At 53.2% G+C, this 21,503-nt stretch overlaps 1 protein-coding gene across 4 annotated transcripts in view; it reads right to left on the bottom strand.

Moving 5' to 3' along the window:
- Positions 1-21,503, bottom strand: part of ACAN (aggrecan) — a 47,482-nt gene that overhangs the window by 11,154 nt on the left and 14,825 nt on the right. For 2 of the 4 annotated variants that reach the window (XM_019726736.2, XM_019726740.2), the window contains exons 2-13: positions 17,923-17,999; positions 15,357-15,740; positions 14,227-14,401; positions 13,569-13,696; positions 11,835-12,128; positions 10,124-10,525; positions 9,170-9,344; positions 8,574-8,701; positions 6,781-7,074; positions 4,758-4,973; positions 1,152-4,322; positions 233-346 (exon numbers count right to left, since the gene is read on the bottom strand). In XM_019726736.2, the coding sequence (XP_019582295.2) occupies positions 233-346; positions 1,152-4,322; positions 4,758-4,973; positions 6,781-7,074; positions 8,574-8,701; positions 9,170-9,344; positions 10,124-10,525; positions 11,835-12,128; positions 13,569-13,696; positions 14,227-14,401; positions 15,357-15,740; positions 17,923-17,992 (5,551 nt within the window). In that variant the 5' untranslated portion in view covers positions 17,993-17,999. The remainder of the gene's footprint in view (positions 1-232; positions 347-1,151; positions 4,323-4,757; positions 4,974-6,780; positions 7,075-8,573; positions 8,702-9,169; positions 9,345-10,123; positions 10,526-11,834; positions 12,129-13,568; positions 13,697-14,226; positions 14,402-15,356; positions 15,741-17,922; positions 18,000-21,503) is intronic. The other 2 variants (XM_019726739.2, XM_019726741.2) reach the window with 1 other exon arrangement.

Raw genomic sequence — 21,503 nt, 5'->3', positions numbered from 1 at the left:
CTAACTACGTCTCAGGTTAATCCCTTCACTTGGCTTTTTTCTCTTAAACCGTCCTATAGAATAAGTGCCCTAGAAAGACGTGCCATGTTTGGCCTGGGGCTTCGACCCACACACGTCACTGCCCACCTCTTCTTCCCAGTCTGAGAAGCCTGAGCCTCTGCTGACCTTGCTAGTTCCTCCCGCCTGCAGCCCCTCCCTCCCGTCTGCATTCCCCACCCCTTGAGGGTCTTACCTATGTCGCAGCGCTCGCCAGTGGAGCCAGGGGGGCACAGGCATATGACATGTCCCTCCGTCTCCTGGCAGGTCCCAGCGCCACAGGGCTCCTCAGCACAGGACCTGGCGGGGGCTGCATCCCCCAGGGAGAGGCTGAGCATCAAGAATCTAGCTCCCTGGGTCGCAGCATTGCCTCCCAGACCTTGAGGTTAGGACACAAGCGCCCCCGGCCTCACGAGGCTGACTGGGTCGGCATGTTTCTGGTGACCTTGTCCCTCCTGGACACCCAGCCCCAGTGTCTAGGAAAGATCTCAGCAGACAGGGAGGTGCCAGGGATCCCAAAGCAAAAAGCAATGGAAAAGGGTCAGCCCCTGGTGCTGGGATGGGGCTGAGGTGAGACAATTACTGCAGTACAGAGGAGTCACTTGTACGGGGTGGGGGTGAGGACTTGGCCACAATGACACGTCATCATTTCTTAATCTGTGCTGGTGTGAACCCTGCACAAAGTAAATCTTTGGGCATAAATGGCATCAATAGATTTATTCTCTCATCTCACACTCCATGGGATTGGGACAGGAGCAGAATGTTTGCACTACGTCCTCTCCCTGCGCCAAGTACAAAGAGTCGAGTTCACTTAGAGACATTCTTTGTCCTTGTGGTGTAACCTCAGTGTGACAGTAACAGTCAGTAATCTTTATGAGTGTGTACTATGTGCAAAGTATGATGCTGAGGGCTTGTTTATATTTATAGGCTGTTTAATCTTCCCTGTACTATTCCCATTTTACAGATGAGGATCGGAGAGGTTAAGAAACTTGCCTGAGGCTGCACAGCTGATCTGTGGGGGAGCTGCGCTTGGAACCGTGAATCTACGCTGCCTAGTACTTGCTACTGTCTGCACTACCCACACACATTTAAAGGAAAAAAAATCCCAACAATACCTGCAGTGGTTGCCTCCGATTCCTCTGTTCCTCCCAGAGAAGTTGGGATGGAAGCGTCTGTTGGGGAGGTGGCTGTTTCGGCTGTTTGGGTCTCTTCTCCTGAGTGCAAGGGGCTTGAGGACTCGATTTCTAGATGCGCCTCTGCAGGGCGCTGGGTCTGCTGGGTCCATTCATACTCTGGACTGCTGGTGCCGATGACAATATCCAGCCCCGACGTGTGACCAGACAGGTCTCCGCTGATTTCAGTCCTGTCTCCAGAAGCCATGGAAGTGGCCGAAGGCCAGCCCGATGTTTCTGCGCCCACATCGTAGGTGCTGGTTGACTCCCCACTCACTTCCGGGGCGGTCGAGCCCTCCCTGAGTCCTTCCTGATAGGCCGAGGTGCTGCCGCTCACTCCCAGGCCTGAGGCTCCCTCCACATCAGCTTCGTGGAAGGCAGAGGTGGTTTCACTCAGATCAGGGGACCCGGAAGCTCCTCCGCTGGCCTCAGGGGCAGCAGACTCCTCTACCCCAGGCTCAGGATAGGCAGACGTCTCGCTGCTGGCTTCTGGGACTGACGACGCTTCTACCCCCGAGCCGGAGCACCCTGCTGTAGCTCCACTGATGTCCCCAGACGCAGAGGCTTCTCCACTGGACTCAAAAAGCTGGGGCATGTGGGTCATAGGGGGTCTCTGGCCAAGTTCTTGGGAAACAGTTGGTTCAGTAACACCCTCTACGAACTCTGAAGTGATTAAAGTAACTTCTGGAAGTCCTGAGGCCTCCCCACTGGTGCTTGTGGCTGCAGAGGATTCCCCACTGACATCCATGGTGCCAGAAAAGTCCCCACTAAAATATGGGGTACTTGATGGCTCTCCACTGGGCTCCACCAGTCCGGGCTGCAGCCCACTTAAGTCCAAAACTCCAGAATGGTCTCCAGACATGTCTGGTGCTCCAGAATGGGCACCGCTGAGTTCCAGAATGCCCGAAGGCCCTTCTCCAGCTTCTTGGGCTGTGGGAGCGTGGGTTACAGATTCCACCAAAGTTCTGTCTACAAGAGAGACAGTGGGGAAACCCGATGGAAGTCCACTGCCATCGTATGCCCCTGAGGGCAGGCTGCTTCCGGTCTCCACTCCAGAGGATTCTCCACTGACTTCAGCTACTCCACTTGGTAGGCCACTGAATTCTGGAGGCTGGGATGTAAACCCACTGGAGTCAACTGCTCCAGACGACTGTCCACTGATGTCTACTGTCCCGGATGTGCCCGAGAGATCTGTCTCCCCAGAAGGGAGGCCGCTGAGTTCCACAGACCCTAAACCTTCTTCTGTAAATGTGGTTGGAGTCACTTCAACCAAACTGATGTCCACAAATGTAATGCCAGAAGCTTCCCCACTGCCACTCATGGCACTGGAAACGAGGTCAGGGATTCCAGATGTTGTTCCACTCAACTCTGGCAACCCTGAGGCCTGCCCACTGAGGTCAGGGACCCCAGACATTTCTCCACTCAGGTCCGTTATGCCAAATGGTTGACCACTGCCAAAAAGAACTCCAGAAGCTTCTCCACTGACGTCTGGTTGTCCGGAGGACAGTCCACTAAGCTCGGTTACTCCAGATGTTTCCCCTGGAAACCCTGTTGGCTGCCCACTGATCTCAAAAAGCCCAGATGTTCCCCCACTGATGTCAGGAAACCCTGATGGCTGTCCGCTGACATCAAAGAGTCCAGATGTTGTCCCACTGATTTCAGGAGACGCAGACGCCTGGCCACTGAGTTCAGCTCCTGAAGGGAGTCCACTAGCTCCTCCACTAATGTCCAACTCACTGAAGGGCACCCCAGATATTTCTCCAGCACCACTAATGCCAAGGGTTCCCCTCCCTTCCAGTTCACCTGCAGTGGTGGCTGTGACCACTTCCACCAACGTAGTATCCACTAGGGAGACAGTTGGGAACCCAGATGGAAGTCCACTAAAGTCAGGCAGGCCAGAGGATGGGCCACTTCCAAGGTCTATTCCAGAATACTCACCAGTAAATCCAGAGGGAAGGCCGCTGGCTTCTGGAGCTTGTCCGCTTCCTAGAGTTACAGAAGGTGTTCTGCCAAAGTCCAAGGCTCCAGAAGCTGACCCAATCAAGTCGTCTCTTCCAGAATGCAACCCACTGAGGTCCTCGGCTCCAGAGGTAGAGGTCTCTAGACCCTCCCTTCCAGAATAAAGTCCACTGAGGTCATCCCCAACTCCAGAAGTAGAGGTCTCCAGACTTTCTCTTCCAGAAGGAAGTCCAGTCAGGTCACCTACTCCAGAGGCAGAGGTCTCAAGATGACCCTCTCCTCCAGAAGGAAGTCCACTCAGGTCCCCTACTCCAGAGGCAGAAATCTCTAGATGACCTTCTCCTCCAGAAGGCAATCCACTGAGGTCCTCTCCTCCAGAAGCAGAGGTCTCCAGACCTTCCCTTCCAGAAGGAAGTCCACTGAGATCGCCTACTCCAGAGGCAGAGGTTTCTGGACCTTCTCCAGAAGGCAGTCCACTGAGGTCCTCTACTCCAGAAGCAGAGGTCTCCAGACCTTCCCTTCCAGAAGGAAGTCCACTGAGATCGCCTACTCCAGAGGTGGAGACTTCTGGACCTTCTCCAGAAGGCAGTCTACTGAGGTCCTCTACTCCAGAAGCAGAACCCTCTAGGCCCTCACCTCCCGAGGGCAGCCCACCAACTTCAGAAGTGTTGGACCACGTAATTCCATCTTCATACCCTGAGGCCAGTCCACTTCCCACAGGCAGGCCTGAGCCCACTGTAGAGGTGAGACCACTGGAGTCAAGGTCTTCTGAGGGCAGTCCACTTGCAGTTACCCCTGAGGGCTGCCCACTGGTGTCCAGGCCTCCTAAAGCTTCTCCACTGCCTGTGAAGTCACCACTGACTTCAGGTGCCCTGGATGTCTCCCCAGAGCCTGGCAGCTCTGTCCCACTGGGCACTGGGGGTGAAAGTGTGGCAGGCTCCTCTGAGGGGAATAGCTCCTCTGAGGGGAATGGCTCCTCCGAGGGAAATGGCTTCTCCGAGGGGAATGGCTTCTCTGAGGGGGATGGCTCTTCCGAGGGGGATGGCTCTTTTGAGGGAGAAGGCTCCTCCGAGGCCAAGGGCACTTCTGTTGCAGAAGGGCCTTCTGTGCTCTCCTCTGTTGCTGTGCTAGTGGGAGACCACGTAGGAGGGATCCCTGGAGGAAAGGAGGAAGAAAGATGAGGTGTGGATTTAGTAACCCTGCCCCATTTTAAACTCACACAGAGAAGCTGAATTCCATTCCCTCCACAGTTAAACTTTGCCCTCAAGAGCTCAGAGATGTGTTCAGACATTTTCTAATGGAACCTCGCACAGTGTCTCTGGAAAGAAAGTTGGAAGAAAAGGAGGGAGGGAGGGGACAAGGAAGCTTCCCACCACCCTCAGGCTGTGCTCTGTGAGACTTTAGAGGGTGCCATCCACACAACCCCCTGGATGTGGGGGCCTGGCTACCATCGCACCAGCACCCCCTGACCGCTTGATGGAAAAACCCATTTTCAGACCCCACCCCAGCCCCACTGCCGACGATGCAGCAGCTCAAATGCATGTGAGAATCATCTAAACCCAGCCGTGTGAGGCAGAGAAGACCACGGACCTGGCATTGGGTAAGTGCCCGCTGGGGGGGAGGCTGCTTCCCATTCCGTCCGGTTTTCTGGCTCAATGGTGAAAGCTGGGATTGCAGTCGTCTTCTCCCCCAAGGGGACAGCAGCCACGCCAGGTGCCGCTTGAGTAGTGATCCTGTCCTCCACGATGGAGGGTAGCGTGGGTGTGCTACTCTCCTCTTCTCCTGGGGAGGGCACCGCCGAGACACCTAAAGGGGAGGTGGGTGGGGAAGGTTCTTTCTTACCAGTGACCCATCCCAGGTGGTCCTCCTTGAGGGGAAGTAGGGAACGCTGAGGTGGGCCAGGCCTGTGCAAGAGCCTCACTGGGCCTCAACCTGCCACCTGCATCCCTCAGTCCAGCGAGATCACTTTGGCTTCCTCCATTTCTAAGAGCCATTTGCTTTAGCTATACGTGATCAACATGCACCCGCCGTCAGCACTTTATTCCAGGCTGGTCTGGGGCGTCTCTTGTATAGAATTTATCATACACACCAAGCACTGTTTCAAGGTGTTATGTATATAGAAGCATTTTATCCCAAAACAGCCTTCTGAGATAGATACTATTATCTTATTTACAGATGGGGAAACTAAGACACAGAGTTAAGTGACTTGCCCAGAGTAGGTGGCTTATAAGTGGCAGATCTAGTCTTTGAACCCAAGTATCTGGTGCCAGACTCCATGCTGTCAACTACTGCATGATGCTACCTTTCTTGGGGACAGAAATTAGGAGTGAGAGAATAAAAAACAGGAGGGTGCTATTTAAAACCCACGCGGCCATTGTGTCACTGGAGGATTGAAGGTGGGATTCACCGACTGTGGGAAACTGTTCTGGTTTTGGGGAAACCAGCAGTGGGCTTGGGTGGGAAGGTCGTTGACTGTCTCTGAAGTTATATAAAAAGCTGAGTTCATGGAGGGTTGGGGGGTCGGGGGGTGTACTGCTGGGAATTTACTGGGAGGCAAAATGGCTTGGCTTCTGCTGCCCAGAGCAGGGAGAGGGGTACTGGGGCATGAGTCTCATTAAATCCTATGAGAGGGAACTGGCCTTGAGGCTGGCAGAGTGGGGCTGAACTTTCTGTGAATGGGATTTCAAAAGGGGACCCTGGAAATCTGGGGAACTTGGGGACACTCAGGTTATTTTCTCCTTAACTTTATTTTGAAATAATTATAGATTTACAGGGAGTTACAAAGACACTCAGTTTTGATGTATAGTATGTGAAATATGGCATAAGCTGTTATTACAATCTATTCTGCTCAGTGCACCCAGACCCAAGGACCCTGTGAGAACTCATCCAATCAGAGCCCAGCAGTGCCTGCCGTGGACACAACTTGGCCACGCCCACTGAGTTATTCAATGACGTCACTTTCGAACTCTAACTGATAATGATGGTCGATATGGCAGGCTGTCCTCAGCATGGGTCAAAAAAGTATGCATTGCTAGTGCTTAGTGAAGAATAATAGAATCATTTGACTAAACTCATCACAAAAATATTTACAAGCAGGAGAGAATTTGATAAGGGTGTACAAATTAAAACAGTACACATATGTGTTATTTATTTATGAGAATAAAGCTAACATTTATTGAGCATTTACTATACCCCAGGCACTATGCCATATGTTTTCTATGCACTCTCCCAGTTAATTCTGACAGCAACTCTTTGAAGTAGGAAACTACAATATCACTATTTTATAGCTGAAGCAGAGGAACTGAGAGGTTAAGTGACTTGCCCAGGGTCATACAGCTACTACGCAGCAGAGTCATACTTAAAATTCAGGTCTGCCTGATTTTAGAGCCCAAGATCTTACTCACTTCTCTCTTCTTGTCTCTGGGAAACTTTAGAAGGATGCATTTGCCTTGGGCTCAAAGCCTCGTGCCAGAGGTGTCCCTGTACCAGAGGGACTGACTTTTTTCTCCTTGCTCTGATGGATGGGGCGAGTGGCAGAGGCCAAGAAGAGCCAGCCCCGGGGGGTCAACCCCTGTGCAGAAGTGAGGGCGGGAGGAGAGGTGAGGGCACTTACCTCGGAAGCAGAAAGCGTGGTGCCGCGACAGCGGGTCCGGGAGGCCTGTCTGGTTGGGGTAGAGGTAGACGGTTCTCACGCCTGGCTTGTCCCCGCCACAGGCAGGCCGAGCGGTGACTATGGGGTAGCGGAGGCTGCCGTCGGCCAGCCAGCCAGCATAGCACTTGTCCAGGCCACGGCTCCAGGCGGCGTAGAGCTGGCCCGTGGTGGCCAGCGTGGCATTGTGGGATTCACAGAAATCCAGGGCTTCCTGGAAGGTGAACTGCTCCGGGCGTGTGGTGAAGAACACCTCCCCTGGGGACAGAGGCAGGTGGCAGGTGTGACCCTTCAGCTCATGGCCAGGGTGGCCCCTCCTCACCCAGAGGCAGGGCTCCCTCTGTCACCTTCCTCCCCCAATCCCAGCCCTATTCATGGAGTGAGACACCTGCCATGGCACAGGTAGGTTAAAGACCTCGCCCCGCCCAAGCACACCCTTCTTGGACCACTCCCCCCTTAGATCCCCTGGTACACTGGGAAATGGGGTGACCAACGGGGAGGTCCCAGGAGTTGGGACTTTCAGTTCCAAACTTGCAGCCAAACTGAGACAGATTGGTTCCTCTACATTCCCTCTGTCCCTCCTTTCTAGATTCTCCCATCACACTCAGGCACCCCTGCTCCCCTGGTTAAGACAGAAAACCCCTGGGCACCCTCACATCCCCCTGTGCTCCCCTACATCATAGTACTTAGCAGCAAGCACTGGGGACACTGGACCTGTGGCACCCACCCTACCCCCACCCCCACCCCACCCCCACCCTGTGAACTCATTGAGGGCAGGGGTCGGGTCCTGTAACCACTGTACCCACCTAGACTATCCCCAGGGGGCCTGTCTGATTTGGTGGAAGGAAGTTCACATTTACTGAACACCTACTTGTGCCAGGCATTTTTCATACACGTCCCATGTAATACTCAAAAAAGCCTCTGATACGAGCATAACCAGCCCCATTTTATAGACGAGGAAACTGGGGCCTAGAGTGGTTAAATAATTTATCCAGGTCCTGAAACAAGTGAATGGCAATGCTGAAATCTTTCTATAATACCAGCAGTTCCAAAATTGGGTTCAGTGGAATAGTAATTTTGTGACTTTAATTGAAATTAAAAGAAATGAGATAAAACGAAAATAAAGGACCCGTGGTTAAATAAGCTTGGACAATGCTTAGTTGAGCAGAATTAAAGAGGTTTCTTTTGGTGTTTACTGCTGGATTTGATAGAGCCTTTGATTTGTTCCTGGGTATTGGGACTTTACACAAGGCAGATGGCATATATACAGAGGGTGCCAAAAAAATGTATGCACATTTTAAGAACGGAAAACTGTGTTAAAATTGTAATATTCAATATATACCAATAACAAGAGATGAATACAAGTCACGTGTGACTTCTGCAATTACAAGAGGTGCTCAGAGTGGTTCCCATCAGTGTCCAGGCACTTCTGATGACGGCGAACTACTGCTTGAGCAACGCTGACCAAAGTGTCCACTTGTAGACATTTTTTGGGCACCCCAGGTATATGTAAAAGGATTTATTTATCCACAGAACTCAATGCATTTTTAAGGAGCTAATGATCCCCTGCTGGAGGAATCCACATAAACCACTTGGGAGGCAGAGAAGGGCTTGACCTGAGAGAGGGGCCGTGGGCCTTCTTTTGTAAACAGGCTCCTGGGTCGGAGCCGGGGTGGCTGGTGGATTGCCCCCTCTTTGTGTTTCCTTGTCAGCCCCCTGCCCATCTGGGGCCCGACATGTGAGAACAGGGCCTGTACCCTCGAGCTTGTCCACGTAGCAGTAGACGTCATAGGTTTCTGACGGTGGGCGCACGCCGTAGGTCCTGACCCCAGGGCTGCTGTCCTTGTCGCCCACACAGGGGGTCCGTGGGCTCACAATGGGGTATCTGCAAAGGAGGGTGGGAGGGGTGGATGATGGCCTGCTTAGGCGTTGGGGGATACGGGGCCCCAGGGTGCGGATGGTAGGCTACCCCAGGGGACGGTCATTGGTTGTCTGGTGGCATTCAAACCACGAAGGAGCCCCTTATACTGGGCAAAGGGTCTGGGGGCTCTTGAGGTATTCCTAGTTTCAGAAGAGCGCCCACTGCATGGAACGGCACTGGGTCAAGCTGGAAGGGACTGGGGGACTCTTGTGTCTTGGGGGGAAATGACCAAGGACTTAACATCACCCAGGGCCTTATTCTCTCAGAACATGCTTCAGTTCTGGGGAGAAACGAAGGGAGTCATGGAGTCACTGGTTCATTCATTAACCCTCAGGGTTAATTAAGCCTGGGTGCCGGGCCACAATGTGGCTCCCTATCTTGACCTCTCAGAGTTGGGTTTGGGCTGGGAGGGGAGTCTGGCTGCTCCGTCACCTGACGGTCTGATCCTGCAACCAGCCGGCATCGCACTGCTCGTAGCCGGCTTCATAGGCGGCCTGCAGCTGCTCAGGTGAGGCGATGACCGCCCCCGTGCGCAGGCAGGCCTGCTGTGCCTCCTCGTAGGTAAGCGCGTAGCGGGCAGAGCCCGGGCGGTAGTGGAACACGACCCCTGGGAGAGGAGGAGAGGGAAAGAAGGAGAGACAAGGCAGGCTCAGGGCATGGGCCACGTGCCACAATGCTGGTGCCCCTGGGTCCCGGTTCTCAAGGCTTTTCGGGCCTGGAGAGAGCCCTGGCTTCTTGAGGCGTGACCTTCCTTAACCCCCTCCTAGCTTTCCTACTTCCGATCCTATTCCCAGCTAATGTGGACTTTGGAATTTGAACTTTATATAATTTTCATTATATGTCACAAACTATTTGTCTTCTTATGATTTTCCCCACCCCCAACTATCTAAAAGTGTCATAGCATTCTTAGTTTATGGGCTGTATAGAAACAGGTGGCAACTGGATTTGGCCCACGAGCTGTAGTTTTCGGACCACTGTCTTGAAGGGTCAGTGCTGTGACAGGCCCCGGGAGTCACCCAGTGTGGCAGTTTTCAAATGGTTCTATTCTGTGGAGGTACCCGATGGGGTGAGGAGGGTACCCGACAGATGAGCCCGTTCTCCACTTCGCTTCACCTAGACCCCTTTGGCACCTTTACCCGCCTGATAGAGATACGCTGCTTGCCACCTGCCACTTGATTTGAAGGAAATGCTTTATGGCAAAAGGGCATGGACGTCACTGGGCTGACCTATCCCCTTTGTTTTACAAACAAGGAGAACCACGTGTGAGAGGAGAGAGGCCTGTCCCAGGCCCCAGGTCCCAGGTTAAGTGGAGGGTGCAGACCCCCAGTCCAAGTTCTCTCCACCCACCCCTTGCTCCATGCAGCCCCCCGAGGAGCAGGTACTTACCCCCCGGCAATCGTGGCTGCCCAGGGATCTCGGCGGCACCTGGGGCTACGGTCACCTGCACGACGAGATCCTCGCTGGTGAAGGCGGTGGCGGGGCCCAGGCCAGGTGTGGACTCCTCGGGAAAGGCCCCGGGCCTCGTGGCCTCTTCAGTGCCATTCTCAGCCTCAGGGATGGTGGTGGCCTCCACGTCAGGGGCCAGTGTGAGGGGCTCCTCGGGCTCCAGGGCAGTGGGGGAGCCGTGGAAGATGGGTTTTACGGTGAGAATCACGGTGCCTCGGGCTTCCCCCTCCGTGATGTTTCGGGGCAAGGGCAGCTCCACGTCAGGCCAGGTCACTGTCTGGATGGTGATGTCCTCCTCGCCCCCCCCAAAGAAGTTCTCTGGGATGTCCACAAAGTCTTCACCTGGGACAGGGACAAAGAAAAGCTTTAGCCACTCGGCCTGGGGCTGGTTTGAGGGAGGTGAGCACTGACCCCACATCCTTCCCTGCTGGGGCAGGGAAAAAAGCACCCACTGTGTGCCTGGCACCTTGCTGGGCTCATTGTGGGGTCCTCGTCTATTTGACTGTTCATGAGAGGGGACCCCACAGTTTCCAGATTGCAAAAGAATGCAAAGTCATCGTAGCACGAGATATGGACCAGTCAGCTCACTGCTTATAAAACCAGTCATGCTGCAGCATCCCTTCCTGACCAATGCCAGCCACCTCCTTACCTGTCTTCTGACCACCCTGTTGACCATCTGATGTTGTAACCAGCCAATGGCACAAGGTAAATCAGTTACAAAGGGCAATTGAGAAATCTCGCCAAAGATGCAGGAGCTCATGAAATTGATGAAACATAAGATAACTCCCCACCTCAGGCACGAAAAAGTGAGGGTCGGGCAGAAATGAGACCGTTAATCATCAGTAAAGAGAAAATCCATGAAGGCGTGATGACTTCGAGAAGAGTGGTTAGACTATTGAAAGGTTGAAAGAGGCTTTGGGGGAAATCCTAATTAGTTTTGCAAAAACAACCCTCTTCAGGTTAGATCAGACTGTGGAAGTTAAATATGGAATGAGTTATGCCACTGCGCTGTCACCAATTTTGTCATAAAAATCGAGGCAACTGCATATTATCAATTGTCTTTTCCCCTCCAAGAACCAGCACTTAACTGGAATTACAACCTAGATTGTGTAAACTATAAGATAAAAAGCTTATTTGAAAAAGTTTTCCTCTAAATGTTCAAAATAAAGTCCCTGTCAAAACTTTCCCCCCGACACTCTTTTAAATAACACTTTGGTCCTCCTTTTAAGCACATTCAATTTCAAGGGCAGATAACAGTGGCCTCCTGTGGGGGCATGGTCTCATGTCAGGCCCTGCCATCTTCCATGAGGTGCCTCCATCTCCCCATTTGACAGATGAGGAAAGTGAGGCTCAGTGCCTTGACTCTCCCATGGTTGCACCGTAGCAGGTGGCAGAGCTGGGGTTCAAGCCTGAGCAAACACAGACGCTCAAGCTCATGTTTTTAAGCCTGTTCTGGGCAGATGAGACAGGCCTGCAACTCTACCGTAGCTCTTCCAGGAACTAATAGAAATGGGGAGTGTTAAAACATGGGGTTCACGTATCCGGTGACCCCTTGAAGGGGTAAAAACAAGCCTCCTTTTCCAAGATCTCTTCCTCTGGGCCCCAATTTCGGTGGGGTGACCCCCCTTCCGGCCTCCAGCCCCAGCCGCACCTGTGTAGCAGATAGCGTCGTAGCGAGACGAGGGGTCGGGGTAGCCGGTCTGGTTGGCGTGCAGGTAGACGGTCCTCACACCGAGGAGGTTGCCCCCACAGTTGGGCCTGGCCTTGGAGATGGGGTAACGCACGCTGCGGTCGGCCAGCCAGCCGGCACTGCACATGTCCATGCCGCCCTGCCAGGCCAGGTACAGCTGGCCCGTGGTGGCCAGCCGGGCACCCAGCCGCCGGCACTCATTGGCGGCCTCCTGGAAGGTGAACTTCTCTGGAGATGTTGCATAAAAGACCTCGCCTGCAAAGGACACAGACGGCAGGGTGAGCATCTCCCTCCCATCTTCTGCTCCGGGGCCCCAGGGAGACCCATGAGGTGCCTCCAGGTCTCGAGCACCTTCTAACTTGTTTTGGACTCCCACTTCTCAAAGCCCTTCCCGTAGCTCAGATCCTGCCCTTCAGTTCCCATGGGCTTTTGAGCAGGGTGGCATTGGTTTCCTGAAACGGGATCACGAAAGAAGCTGCCAGAATGGCAAGGAGGTGCGGAAAGCAGAGAGCAAATATAAGGCCCAGGATGAAATACTCCCGCTCAGAGCACGTGGGCTCCTCACTTTGCTGGGGACCTTCCCACCACTAGGGCACCTTTCCTGTGAGGTAAGCATCACCCACTCAAGTAATCTTTTTAAAAAATTCTAATTCTGATGGCAAAAGCAGACATCAGACTTTGACCCTTAGAGCGCTGGTTCCCAAATTGGGGTCTCCAGGCCCCAAAGCGTCCATAAGGGCATTAGTGGGGGCTGTGAACTCTACTATTTCCAAAACCTGAGAAGGTTTTGCCAGGGGTAGGGGTAGGGGTCGGGCTGAGGGCATGGGCTCTGAGATATTTCTGATTCTCTCCATTCAGTGACAGCTCTGATTGGCTGTTATATTTGTCGTTGGTTAGCCAAAAATGGGAACACAAATACTTGTTACTTAATAGCTCCAGTTTGGCCCCTGGGGTGAGAATGAGGAAAGGGAGCTATGGTGGTGAGAGAGCTGGGGACTGGCGCTGCCTCGGAATGAGCCAAGATGGCACGCTTCTTCTTGGCCCTGGGGAAGCTGTGAGCTTGGGGGCGGGCGCTGAGGTGGCAGAGTCTGGAATGTCAAAAGGAATGCATGGGTGCACATGGGGGAAGGGGTGCCGTCCACATGCCTGGGTAACTGGTAGCTCTGACCGTGACCAAAATTAGTGCCCTTTACAAACCAGAGAAAGATTCCGGGTTCCTTCCTGCTGGCTCCGGAGCGCTCCAGAACTAGTCCATGGGAATGGCCTGGGCAGGGCTGGGGGCTGGCAACAGCTGAGAGAAGGGGGCTGGGAAGCCAGCTTTCTTGGGAACTATGATTCTGATGGGCCCAGCCTTTGTGAAGGTGACAAGCCTGGGCTGGTTTTGCTGGTGCAGAGGACCTTGGGACAGTGATGGCTGGTCAGAGCAGCAGGGATCCTGGCTGGAAGGGGCAGTTCCAGGTGAGGGACCAGCAACAAGTATTCTTGGGCCCAGTGGTGGCATCAGATAGTTTGCAGGAGCCTGGGACCCTTGCTTCCCCATGCTTCCCCCTCAACACCCTCTGGACTTGGCAGAATGGGGGTCAAGTCTGTGGTGCCCTAGTTAGTGCTCTACCCGAAGAGGCCCTCATGATCCCAAGTGTGAGTAAGGTAAAGGGGATTGAAAGAGGGCTCTGGGAAGGGGCAGGGTGGCCTTACCCTCCATCTCCTCCGCGAAGCAGTACACGTCGTAAGTCTCATTGGTGTCACGGATGCCATAGGTTCTCACACCAGGAAATTCATCTTTGTCCCCATAGCAGCCTTCTCGGGGAGTGTGGATGGGGTACCTGCCAGGAACCCAAAGTGGGAGGGTGTGACATGAGGGGACAGAGCAGGCCTGTGTCCTCCTCCCTCATGGGAGGAAGTGGTGGCTTACTGATGCGTTTGCCCGCGTCTGTCCTGGATGTGTGGACTATTTATTTTCACAAGTTTTTCTCCAGCTTTATCGAGATGCGTATTTTCGCAGCTATGGGTAATGAAAGGCAGCCCACTTTACTGAATATTTATTGGCGCCAAACACGTTCTGTCAGGGGCCTGCCAACCTTTTCTGTAAACGGCCAGGTAGTAAATATTTGGGGAAGAACGATGGTGTGTAATTTGCACGGAGAGAATGTTCACGTGAGCAAATCTGCGAGCAGCCACTCACTCCACTGCAGGTCAGAATCACATGGATGGGGACTGGTCTTCGGGTGCATGACCTACAGTTGGCCACCACCCTAACCGTGGCTGCCCATGGCATCATGTTGGCACCAGCTCAGTGCTGCTCAGTGCTCCAGCCCATCGCCCACCCCCCTCGGCTGGTGGCCTGGGGGCTCACCTGACAGTCTGGTCGGCCAGCCAGCCGGCATCACACTGGTGGAAGCCGTCCTCGTAGGCGGCCTGCAGCTGCTCGGGAGTGGCGATGATGGCGCTGTTTTGCAGGCAGGCTCGCTGCGCCCTGTCAAAGTCCAGGGTATAGCGTGTGGAGATGGCTCTGTAATGGAACACAATGCCTGCAAGACAGGCGCGGGCCAGAGAGCAGGTCAGGCATGGCCTCTTGGGACTGAGGTCCTCGCAGCATGCCGGCACGAGTCCTAGGGACCTTGGCGTCATCTGCTTTGGGCCTCTAGCTCATGCGTGGACCCCCCCCTTCCACAGTTGCATGTGGTCCTTTTGCCTTTGCTGGAATATGTCCAGTAACGGGGACCTCACTACTCACAAGGCAACTTTTTTGAATACCTGTAATTCTGAGAATCAGAAAGGTCTTTGAATTGAACTAAAATTTTATAATTTTTCTTGTCACTCCAAGGCCACACATTTGATTTGGGGAAGCAGACACTTAGAGCCGCGTGCACCCTCAGCCCAGGGGCATCCTGGAGGGAACCCTGTTGCAGGCACCCCCAGGAGTGGATCGTCTTGGACAGAGCCATCCAACAAGAAAAATCTGGTGCTGACCAAAGTTCTGAAGTCAACCAAGGACACAACCATTCTCCTTGGGCCATTGAGAGTAAGGGGACCAGGGTGTGGGGGGGTTCTTCCTCCCTTTCTTTGGCTTCTGGAACTGAGAATTGGGGTGGGGAGTGGGGGAGGGAAAAGACACCTGGATGGAGAGTCAGGAGCTGCTCTGACTCATTCTAGGGCAACTTAAGGCAAGTCACTCAGCCTCAGTGTGCTCATCTCTACAATGGGGATGATGACGAGGCCCATGGAATCACAGGATCATGGCAAAACACAAACTGTCATTTCCATGTGACTGTGGCCAGGAAGGAGTTAATCCCCTCCTCATCCAGAGAGAATGACCTTACCAGCTTCCTGTTACAACAGAAGGAAGTTAAGTAATGCAGACTGGTGTGTGTGTGGGGAGGGCGGGAGCTGGGATTTCAGCGCCCACCTGCCTGGGTCCACAGGGGGAGGACAGCATTGGGGTTCTTCCCACAGGTGAACCAGCGTCCCTGGGGCGGCTCTCACCTTTCACCACGACCTCCAGGGTGGCCTCGCTGTCCTCAATGCCGTGCATCACCTCACAGCGGTAGATCCCAGAGTCATTGGAGCGCAGGTTCTGGATCTCCAGGGTGGCATCGCTGGGGATGGCTGGGTAGTTGGGCAGTGACACTTTGTCCTGGTAGGCACTGTTGACCCTCACCTGTCCTTCCGTGGCCACCAGCAGTACCACTTCCTTCTCCTTGGAAATGTGGCTCCACTTGATTCTCGGGGTGAGGGGGGCGGTGGAAGGGGCGGTGGTCACAGGGTGCATGGGGTCGATGAAATAGCAGGGGATGGTGAGGGAGGTCCCCAGGAGGACCCGCAGTGGGGACGGTTCGGGGATGCTGACACTCAGCGAGTTGTCAGGGTCTGTGGTGAGAGAGGAATCTATTAGTGCGGAGAGACGACCACCCTGCCTCCTTGTCAGTCCTTCCGGAAATGACAACTTCCAAGCAGCCTGTCTGCATCTGTGGAGGGGGACGTGCTGCACCGTATGGAATTCCCAGGAAGCCTTGCAACACCCTCTCTGGAGCAGTACTCCTCAAGGCCCATGGTGTCTGCACCTCAAGACCAGAACTATGGAGCCAGAAAAGGGTTGCCGAGGAGGGCAGGAGGAACTTCAGAACTGAGACCGCCTCTCTGTTTCTCAAACTGCGGTACCCTTAGGGATGCCAAGCCATAGGATAAACACTACCCGTCTTCCTGGAGTGACAGCTTGACTCAAAGACTTGGGGAAAAATTATTTTGGGGAAGAAAGAAATCAACACCGCTTTAAAAGCTAAGAGACAAAACTTCAGAGATATGTCCCACATGAGGAGGTCTGCCTTGGGCTCCATCCCGGCTTTGCAGAAGGATAAGACATTCTCTCCTGCTGTTGGGGAATCAGGGATCTAGCTGGAGAAGCGTCGAGAAGATCACACATTTAAGGCTGCAAAGAGTCAGATGGGGGTGGGGGTGGGATATGTTGGGGCTCCATAAAAAAATCACGGAGACTATTCATAGAGAAGATAGTGTGTTTACCGAACCATGTTAGAAGTAAAAGGTCTTCCTGGAATGGGAAAGAAACAGCTTTTGAAAAAATAGCATCTTTCATGGTGAGTCATACCCTTATGGAACCCTTTTCTCCAGGAGAGCCTACAGGTTGAACATAAAAATGTTTCAGATGTTTGTGGGTGGTAGGTACATAACAGGGCAAGAAAGAGGGGAGCCAGGAATGTTTGGGGTCCAGTCCTAACCTTTTGATGTCCTGGGCAGTTACCACCAGGCCATTCCACAAAAATCTCCCTTTGAATGCTCAGCCCTAGCCCCACAACACGGCATGGCTTTAGCGGTGGTGGTCCTCTGCGGAGAGCTGAAAGTGATGGCAGCGCCCAGCTCCGCAGCGTTTAAAGTTCTCCACCAACCACCAGTGAACTGGTTTGCCTGTGTGGGCAAACCACCCCAGGTTACAGCCAGGGGCTGGATATTTGTGGGTCCTGGAGTAAGAGGACACATGGAGACCCAGATACCATATGTCTAAATATTTAAAGGTTATAAATCAAGCTAACAGATTGTTAAATAAAATATATTCTATCTTCCTATTTGACAACGATACCTTTCAAAATGAAAAGCCATATTCAACTGTAGCATTCTTGGGTTCCCTAGAGTTTGGCGCTGGGATGTGGAGTCCAGGTGGGAGGAGGGGGAACCAGGTCCCCTTCTGTTCCCATCACTGCTCTACACTGTTTATCCCAGCGCTGTCCATGCTCCATGCAAACAGCCACCCCTTAACCTCTCCCTTGGGCCTAGGGGTGGCTCACACCAGGGCTGTGGTGCCCCTATATAGAAGGGACTCAGAGGGGAGACCCATGTGGCCTTGGAAGTGGTTTGGGTCCAACCAGGCAGGGACTTCTGGGTGCCCTGGGTTCCCAGAGTGTGGTCTAAAGGGGGGGCATTGATGTGCGTGGACACATCTTATTGGCCCTACAGATTCCTCACCCTTTAGGGAGCACTGGGGCTGGAGGAGGGTCACTGGGTGGAGGGGCGGGGCGGGGGTGGTACAGAGCAGGGGCCTGTCTTCCCTGGGTCTGAATGAGCTGCATCCCACTTTGGGGCAAGCCCATCCTGGGGTCCTTGGAGTTTGTTCATTGGGTTCAGTGCTTGATGAACCCTAGGTGGTACCTGCCACACGCAAGAGGCCAGGTGGTGGGCTTCCCGAGGACGGTTTGCCGAGAAAGACAAAGACCCATGGGATTTACTGGGGCTTCTTTCTGACCGTTTCTCAGGCGATTTTCTCTGACGCTCCAGCTGATCTTCCCTGGGCAACGTTTTCCTCTTTTGCTTTATCTATATCCTGCCCCGACCCTAAACTCAGTGTGCCGCTGTTCTAGGTGAGATCCACAGGTGCTCTCCCACTCCAGTGACACTCGATAGAATAGGGCCAGGGCCAGGAAAAAGCCAGGGGAGGGGACATTCTATCGCTGGGAGTAGCAGCACCAGCTTCAGTACCCAAGACCCCGAATGCAGATGTCAGCGCCTGCTGGATTCGTGAGACGTGTGGGAAGGTCCTCACCTGAAGCTTCTACTGGGACGGCTGCGGTCATGACCCTCAGAGTCACAAACACCAAGAGTAAAGTGGTCATAGTTCACCTGAAAAAGGGGAGGCAGAGGCGTTATTTGGAGGTTTGGATATGGTGAGGTCGCGGAGGGCCATGTGACACACAAGGTGACAAACTACCCTCAAGGACCTGTAGTCACATCGAGATAAGGACGCTGCATCTGGTTCTCCAAGAACCCTCACAGATTCCCAGTGAAATGACAACTCTCAGGCTGGAAACCTCCTCCGACCTTTTCAAGGGAACTTCCCATTTTCCAATGGTGAAGGCACTATCCTAAAGGATAGCAGTGATGGTTGATATTCTCAGAGCTTGACTGGGCCACAGCGTGCTCACGTAGGTAGCCAAACATTATTCTGGTGTGTCTGTGGTGTTTTTGGATGAGCTTTAACACTAAAATCACAGACCAGTAAAACGTATTACCTTCCCTACTGTGGGTGAGCTGCGTCCCGTCAGTTGAGGGCCTGAATAGAACAAAAACGCTGAACCTTCCTGGAGTAAGAGATAATTCCTTGGCCTGATGACCTTGAAACTGCCTTTGGATGCGACTGGAACATCGGCTCGTCCTGAGTCTCAAGCTGGCAGATTCAGGCTGGAACCCCCACCCTGGCTCTCCTGGGTCTCCAGTCTGCTTAATGCTTTCATGATCTGTGAGCCAATTCCTTATAGTAAATCTCTCTCTCTCTCTCTCTCTCTCTCTCTCTCTCTCTCTCTCTCTCTCTCTCTATATATATATATATATATATATATATATATATACACACACACACACACACACACACACACACACACACACACACACATTTATATATTTATATCCACATCCAGTTGGTTCTGTCTCTCTGGAGAAACTTCAGGCCCGGAGAACTATCACGAGTTACCCAACTTTCCTGATGAAATCCAGACCTGCCACCAACTTCAACTCCAGAAACCTCATGTGTTTTAGAATGGAGAATGTGCCAAAGATTCGGGCAAGAGTCTGAGATCTGGCTCAAGTCAGGGGAAGGACGCTACCCACAGAGCTCTGAGGAGGCTGCAGGATGGACAGATTAATAATTTAGGAGAGACAAGAGCCTAGAGACCCTGGAGCTCTCCAGCTGGCCCAAACAATGACTTCATGTGAATTAAAAACACACACACACACACAGAAAGCAAGCCTCCCTTGTCATCTGCTGGAAAACTGTCATGCTAAGTATACAAATCTGTGACAAACACCACATAAAGGACATCCCCTATACGACTGTGACCCTGTCTCCAAGTGGGCAGGTATACGCAGACCCCAAGAAAGTCCAACTGAATTTACAGGAGACCAAACAGAGCAATGTTTGAAATCACTCAGGCTTCAGCCTGGCCCTCAGGCGTTTAAAAAGCTCCCCAGAAGGTATTATGCAGCCAAGATGGAGCACTGCTGGCTACACGCCGGGGCCTGCACTTCACGGTGCCTGCCCCATGATATTTGGGGGTTGTGCTGGTGGATGGGCCTGCATGGGCAATTGGCGCCTACCCCGCCCTTCTCTCCAGTCCGTGAGCAGTTAGCCTTGGTTTCGGACATGTTTGCATCACAGACACTCCACGGGGAGGGGAGAGGAAGCTGGGACTAAAGATAAGCATGGAGCTCTCCAAAGCTGGGAGTGACTCTCAGCTGAGGAGGTGGCTTGAGCCTCCCTGACCTTGGCTCTGGCAGAACCTGACAGCCCAGCAGGTGTCGCTGTTGGCTCGGTCATCATCAGGTCTGGAAGGCTGGATGGATCCGGGGACGAGGGAGCTCCTGGGGTACCCATGCTAGGAATGCATGGGGGAGGGGTGGGTGGAGCCCAGAACTCTGGGGGACCCTCGCCTCTTGGTTTGACTGATCTTTCCATCACTTCTCCTCAGGGATTTTTCTCCTTAGAGAAAAAAAATCTCTCTCTCTCTAGGTCTTTAGTTGCTGGCACCGTGAGGGGCCGCTGTCATCCGGGGAAATAGTCCCCCAGCGGCTCAAAAGGTAAGGGGTCCCGTCCACTCTGGGGAGGGGGCTAGACTTGTGGGCTCCTCTCTTCCCAGAGTCTGAGGGATTCGTGTGCACACACAAGGCCCGCCTGTTCCTCTTCCCTCAGGACACCCTTCGCTGGGAAGTTCTGTGTATGTTTTCAGACTTGTGTTTCTTCCCTCCCTCTCTGAACAAGCCCAATATTGTCCAGGATGCTGTGGTTCTCTGTGGGGCTCGGGCCCTGCTCTGTTTTCCTCCCTGGCCTCGACCAGAAATAAAAAGGGTGGGGATTTGGGTTGGGGGTGGAGTGGGCAGCGAAACTAATTTTATTTCTTCTTCTTTTTTAAAGACAAACTTTGGGATAGAAATATCGTCACAAATATGCTCTTGTGTTTGTGTTTTCTTAGCTGTAAAGAAAATAGGGAGAAATTCCATTCTGTCTGGGTTCCAAGTATCTCCAGGACTCACTGAAGTCTTTTATGTGAGAGGAGATGGACTCTGCCAGCCCGTCAATAGGGAGGCTTTTCTCCACCAGAGCAAAGTTAGATGGTGCTGAGGAGACTGTGTCCGTGGGGCAGGGAAGGGAAAAGAGGGTGCCTGAAATCAGCGAAAGAAGGGCTTCGGGGAGCAGGAAGTGGATGCTGCTGGGTGAAGGCCGGGGTGTGTGTGTGTGTGAGAGAGAGAGAGACCCTTTATCTCCTCATCAGCTAGACTCTGTCCCATAGTTACCAACCTACCTGGGGCCCTGGCTTTTATTCCTCAAATTATGGGACTGAACGGGCAGCTCACCAGTTTGCCATGAATTCCTTTTCAAGTGCAGTGGAGACCCCCAGACCTGGGGCCTGATCCTGGCTCAGCTACCTGCTGTTTTTTTTTTTTTTTTCGTTCTGTGTTTTTTGATGACTAATCATGCTTTGAAAGTAGTCAGAGGTTCCACGACACCAGTAAACCAGGTTTTCTGAGGCTTTTCCCCAAGATAAAGTTAAACAGCTCCAGCATCTTCAGTGTTTAGCAAAATTCACAAGAGAAAAGTAGAGGTTGTCATTTTTGATGACAACTCTGACCCTTGCAGGCTGAGGGACACAGTGAATCAAAGTGGATGAGGGCTCTGAGGGGCTGCACTCTAGAATGACCAGCCACCTGCCCGTGACCCTACTGCTGAGATCCAGAAAACTCGGAGGGAGTGAGCATGCGTGGGAACCATGGGACGCCCACTCTGGCCAGAGCAGTGCCACCAAAGCACCCACGCTGACCCAGGGGAAGGCTGGAGTCCCTCTGCGGGGTCCGAGAGCAGGACACCTACTGCTTTAATAATACAGGACCCACCCCCATGGCTGTTTAAAGACTGTCAGTCCCCTCCTCTTGAGAGTAGGAACTGTGTCCTCAGCACAGAATCTGGCACTCAGCAGGCATCCATCAATGCCAGTCTCCCCCCCTCCTGTCTGGTGTCAGGCCTGGGGGAGCCTCTCGGAAGGTGGGGACTGGAAGAGAGTTTAGTGGTTGTAGGAAGGTTGCTTGTCTTAGGATGAGGGAGGGACTAGATGACTTTCCAAAAAGAATAAAACTGCC

Source organism: Rhinolophus sinicus, linkage group LG13 (genome assembly GCF_036562045.2).
Source record: "Rhinolophus sinicus isolate RSC01 linkage group LG13, ASM3656204v1, whole genome shotgun sequence".
NCBI lineage: Eukaryota > Metazoa > Chordata > Mammalia > Chiroptera > Rhinolophidae > Rhinolophus > Rhinolophus sinicus.
Note: the sequence above shows the minus strand (reverse complement) of the source record. Positions and strands in the feature narration are given on the sequence as shown.